General features: G+C 39.7%; 1 protein-coding gene across 1 annotated transcript; it reads right to left on the reverse strand.

The window, feature by feature from the left end:
• Window positions 1-3,503: 3,503 nt before the first annotated feature.
• On the reverse strand, window positions 3,504-5,131 carry LOC140874132 (uncharacterized). Its single transcript, XM_073277411.1, has 3 exons — window positions 4,684-5,131; window positions 4,331-4,549; window positions 3,504-4,108 (listed from the first exon to the last, which is right to left on the reverse strand). Exons 1-3 carry the CDS (start codon window positions 5,129-5,131, stop codon window positions 3,504-3,506), a joined length of 1,272 nt encoding a protein of 423 aa, XP_073133512.1.
• Between the last annotated feature and the right edge of the window lie 626 nt (window positions 5,132-5,757).

The raw sequence follows: 5,757 nt of genomic DNA on the forward strand, positions 1-5,757 counted from the left end.
ATAAATAATGCAACACATAATGCATGCATACTCAGTCAGGGTATCTTGAACAGTACTTTCGTACCTCAATAATATCAGATAAGCTACACCAGCTCTACTGTCCAAGCCTATAATCATAAGATTACTATATCACTAATTAACATCTAAAAGCCTTAACTAAGATAATAGATAATCCAAAACTATTTATAAGAACTCGGATATACTTCCTTCTGTCATTAGTCCGTTGATGACAATGGCCCCCAGAACATGGGCACAACTCCGCTATGACCCCGAGAATGCCTCGCCAAGGCTTTCCCCTCGCTAAAGAAGGCTGGAAACCCCTAAAACTACTCCGAAGTTGAGAGAGAAGTTGGTGAATTTGCAAAGAAAATGGGCTCCCAGATGCCATATTCATAGGCAGAGATCGGAAGCTCTGAACTCCGATCGGACGTTCCGATATTTGCATGCATGCCAAGCTCTGAACTGCCCCGATCGGACTCTCCGATATCTGCTTCGGAAGTTCCGATCCCAAGCATGCGTCTGCGTGTCTAGAAGCTGGTGACACGTCAATAGTGCGCATGACCTAACTCTTCGGAATTTCCGATCTCACGTTCGAACGTTCCGAACTCACCCCGAGATTTCGAACTTGATTCTTACTTCTTAAATGTTTGGACTTCTGAACTGGTTCAGATCTTCCGAACTTGCCCCAAACAAATATTCAAAAATCATAACTTTATTCTGATTAAGCTCTTAATCAGTCCTTAATCATTTTTAATCACTTAATCTTGTAAAATGAGACTGTATTACAACATTATCCCCCACTTAAGAGATTTCGTCCTCGAAAAATCAAAACTTCATTTTTTTTGTTGCAAAATTCAAGAATTTTATTGCCGCGCCGAGAGGTTAGGTACTCCGAAGCGTCTTTCAATCAAATCTTAAGTACGATAATAACAACACTGAGTAAAACATTCTTTATTACATCTAAATATTTTACAAGATACAATACTGAAACCAAAAGTATAATCAAAACAACTCAAGATGTTCGGAACGCATATGACTCTCTAGTTCATAAGTAGCTTCCTCAGTGCCTCGACGCTGCCACTGAACTAGAACTAAATGAATGATCTTGTTTCGAAACACCTTGTATTTATGATCCAAAATACGCAATGGTCTCTCCACATATTTCAAATCTGTATCCAGCTGGACCTCAAATGACTTCAATATGTGAGATTCATCTGCCTTATATTGTCACAACAGTGATACATGAAACACATCATGGCGGCAATGCTAGTCTGTAAGCTAAATCTCCAATATTTTCAAAATCTCAAATGGACCGATGAATCTTGGAGATAACTTCCCCTTGAGACCAAATCTCAAAATCTTGCAGAACGGTGAGACTTTCAAGAACATTTTTTCCCCACCTGGTACTGCAAAGGTTTGCGTTTTGTATTAACATAACTTTCTTGTCGATCCTGTGCAGTTCTAATCTGTTTCTTGATTTGATCAACTATATCAATAGCCTGTTGAACCAAATCTGATTCTTCTACCTGTGTTTCCCCAACTTCTTACCAGAACAATGGAGTACGAAAACTTCGCCCATACAATGCTTAAAATGGTACCATATCAATATTGTGATGATAAATGTTGTTGTACGCGAATTCAATCAATGACAAATGGTCTTGACAAGCTAGACCAAAATCTATAGTACAAGATCGTAACATATCCTTAAGAGTACGGATAGTGCGCTCTTACTGACCGTCAGTCTCCGGTGGTAATCAATACTCAAACTAAGAGTAGTACCCAAAGTACGCTGAAAAAACTTCCTCAAAATCTAGAAGTAAATCAGGGGTCTCTATCATTGACAATGATCACAGGCACACCATGGAATCGCACAATCTCCTGAATGTACAATCGCGCCATCCGGTCAAAAGTATAATCTCGGTTATATGGAAGGAAATTTGCTAACTTGGTGAGTCGATCCACCACAACCCAAATAGCATCACAATTCCTCAAAAACACTGGTAAATGGGTCACAAAGTCCAATGGTATAAACTCCCACTTCCACTCAGAAATATAGACGTACTATCATTGTTGGACATTCAAGACAATCGCTGGGTCTTTGGATTAGACATTTGAGCATCCTGAATCTGATAATACAAAGCTGGCTCAGATAAAATTGCGAAGATCTGAATACTCTCCATCCAATTTTTGTGCTTAACTAGAAGAACAACAATCCTGAATCATACGAGAGATAAAAGTTTGAAGTGCAGACACTTGCACATTGTGACTCAAAGCATCAGTGGTAAGATTAGCAGCTCCTGGATGATATTTGATTTCGCAATCATAGTCTTTAAGCAAATCCATCCAACGACGTTGTCTCATGTTCAATTCAGCCTAAGTGAACAAATACTTGAGACTTTTATGATCAGTGAAAATCTCAAATTTCTTAACATACTGGTAATGACGCCAAATATTCAGTGAAAAAATAATAGATGCTAGTTAAAGATCATGCACTAGATAATTCCCTTCGTGAATCTTCAGCTGTCAAAAAGCATACTCAATCACATGCCAATTCTGAGTCAAGAAACATCCTAACCTTTGTAAAGAGGCATCGGTATACACAACTTACCCTCCAGAACTAGACGGTAGTTCCAATACAGATGCAAAAGTCAACCATCAACGAAGTTCACAAAAATTTTCTTCACACTCTGATGACCACTTAAAGGATTCGCCTTTCCGAGTAAGTTGTGTCAAAGGTTGAGCTACTACGATAAATTCGCGATAAAATGAAGATAATACCCTGCCAGACCGAGAAAACTATGGATCGCTGCCACTGTCGTCAAACGCGACCAGTTCAATACAGCCTCAATCTTGCTCGAATCAACTGAAACCCCTTTACTAGATATAACATGGCCAAGAAACACCACGCAATCAATCCAGAATTCGCACTTACTCAGCTTAGCATAGAGTTTCTTCTCTCAAAGATTTTGTGAAACAAGCCTCAAATGGTATGCAAGCTCATCCAAACCACACGAATAAACCAGAATATCATCGATGAACACAACCACAAACTTCTTCAAATACTCTCTGAACACACGAGTCATCAAATTCATGAATACAGCCGGCACATTAGTCAATCCAAATGGCATCACTAGGAACTCATAATGCTTATATCTGGTCCAAAGTATAGTCTTGGCTATATCTTGATCCTTAACTCACATCTAGTGGTATCCAGATCTCAATTGAATCTTGGAATATACTTAAGTACCCTAAAGCTGATCAAATAAGTCATCTATACGAGGCAAAGGATATTTATTCTTGATGGTTACGCCGTTCAACTGCCGATAATAAATACACAATCACATAGACCCATCTTTATTCTTAACAAAGAGTACAGGAGCTCCCCACGAAAATATACTAGGACGAATATATCTATTGTCCAAGAGATCATGCAACTACTGTTTCAACTCGCGCATCTCTCATGGAGCCAGGCGATACGGTGCTCGTGAAATAGGTGATGTCCCTTACATTAACTCAATGACAAACTCAACTTCCCGAACAGAAGGAAACTCCAAAATCTCATCAGAAAAAACATCAGGAAATTCATTAACAAGTGGAAAATAACCTATACCAACACCCTCAGTGGGAAAACCAATAGCATAGATGAGGTAGCCTTCCCCGCCTGACTCTAAAGCTTGACATGCTCTCAGAGCGGACACCAAAGGAATCGGAGGTCGCACTCCCTCACCATAGAAAAAACAACTATCATCCCCAATCGGATGAAACCATACAAGTCTCTGGTAACAGTACAATGAAGCTCGGTACGTGTTCAACACATCAATAACCAATATGCAGTCAAAATCTTCCATCGATAGTATCATGAGATTCGCTTTCAGAACATTACCTTCAAACTCTAAAGGGCGACCCACAACTAGACATTTAGCCAACACTGACTGACCAGTTGCTGTAGAAACAGAAAGTACTAATTCTAGGGAAATATAAGGTAACTTGTGACGCTTGAAAAATTGCGAAGAAATGAAAGAATGAGATGCACCAGTATCAATAAGAATGAAAGCAGGTATACCGCATAAAAGAAACATACACGTTATCACCTTCTCATTCTCCACAGCTTGGTCATGCCTCAGTGCAAAAATGTGACTCAAAGTATATGGTCACAGATTATAACTTCCCCCTGATTGCCCTGGTGGCCTCGGCTGAACTGTAGTCTGGGAACCAGAACCTAAACCTGCTCCCTAGGTCTATGGTCAATCCTTCTTGATCTGACCAATCTCCCCACAACAAAAACAATATCCGTTAGCTTTACAACATTTATCTGATGGGTGATTCTTACCACAATGATCACACTGGCCCTTCTTCCAAAAACGCATAACTCCACCAGATCCCAAAGAAGTTGTAGTTGTAGATCCAAACTTCTTAAAAGACTGGGCACGAGGACCCAAAGATCCAAAAGGTCGAGTAGAAGTAAGAGATCTCCCCCATCTCAAGCTGATCTTGGCTTGACGACACTTGTTCACTAGACCTTCATAAGATGTCAGATAATCACACAATGCTACACGATCAAAGATCTACTGATTAAGCCCTGAAGAAAATGATCATACTTGGCCTCGGAACTTGAATGGATGTGAGGAAAATGCAGCACCAGCTCATATAACTTCTGGTAATACTCTTCAACAATAATGTTACCTTGTTTCAGACTCAAGAGCTCAATGGACTTGGCTTGACGGAGCGTAGGTGGAAAATACAACTTCATAAAGGCGGTGCAGAAATCAACCCAAGTAACCCTACCATGCTCCTGTAGTATCGGGGTAGCCACAGATTTACACCACTTCTTCGTGCGTCTTTCTACTAGGAAATTAATAGCCTCCAAACGTTTCTCCTCGGTGTTATGAAAGACATGGAAACATCCTTCCATCCGGTCCAGCCAATATTCCGCAACATCAGATGACTCTCCTTCGACTAACGGCTTAGGACCCATCTGAATAAACCTATGCATGTCAAAACGACGATTTCCGTCATTAAGATGTCCCTTATGGTGTCTCTGTCGAGGCTCCCTCTGATATCCACGATCGTCAGCATCATCGCCCCAATGACCCACACTGCCATGACTACTCTCGTCATCAAGTCCCGCCATCTACAAGACGAAGGTCAATCTCAAAGCAGAATCTATATCCCAAAATTTACATGCATGCTCTGATACTATAAATGTAGTGTCTCACACCGTGATCACCTACTAATCAGAAGCTTAAGTATGAAATAATCTTAATTAAAAAAAATCAAAAATACTACAGCTGAAACCAACATATTTAAACAAACCCAAGAAAAATGAAATCCGATAATACTAAGTTAATACAACCATATCGAATAAAATTCTCAGTATCAACCCACAGAAATACAATAATAAAACTTCTGTTGGGACATATTCCCCAAATGTTGCCAAACTCTAAGAATAATTCCGCCACGATCCTCCTGCTCCATCTAACTAGAGGCCTGCCCCGTCAAGGTGTCCAAGAAACAGAGAAACACAGACGTGATATTTTGCGTAGTTTTGTGCCCGCAAGTGCACGGTATCAAGTTTTAATAGAGTATGAGTAAAGTATCGTTCCCACGAGGAGTAGTATTGATTATTATTAATTACTTGTAATTAAAATAGTCTAAACTTTATCTAGAAAATTAAATAAGAGAATTTTTGTTTTCAAAACTAAATTAAATAATAAATTCTGGCAAATTTAGCAAACCACACACTTCAATTCAGAGAAA

The sequence above is a fragment of the Henckelia pumila genome, chromosome 1 (genome assembly GCF_033568475.1).
Source record: "Henckelia pumila isolate YLH828 chromosome 1, ASM3356847v2, whole genome shotgun sequence".
NCBI classification, from domain to species: Eukaryota; Viridiplantae; Streptophyta; class Magnoliopsida; order Lamiales; family Gesneriaceae; genus Henckelia; species Henckelia pumila.

Bases quoted from the DNA above. Each gene is read 5' to 3' on its own strand.
- LOC140874132 (XM_073277411.1), bottom strand. From the start codon at position 5,131: ATGGCGGGACTTGATGACGAGAGTAGTCATGGCAGTGTGGGTCATTGG. The intron at 4,550-4,683 runs GTAACATTATTG...TTGATCGTGTAG, and splicing joins GCTCTTGAGTCTGAAACAAG to CATTGTGTGATTATCTGACA. The intron at 4,109-4,330 runs GTAAGAATCACC...GGCATGACCAAG, and splicing joins GGGCCAGTGTGATCATTGTG to CTGTGGAGAATGAGAAGGTG.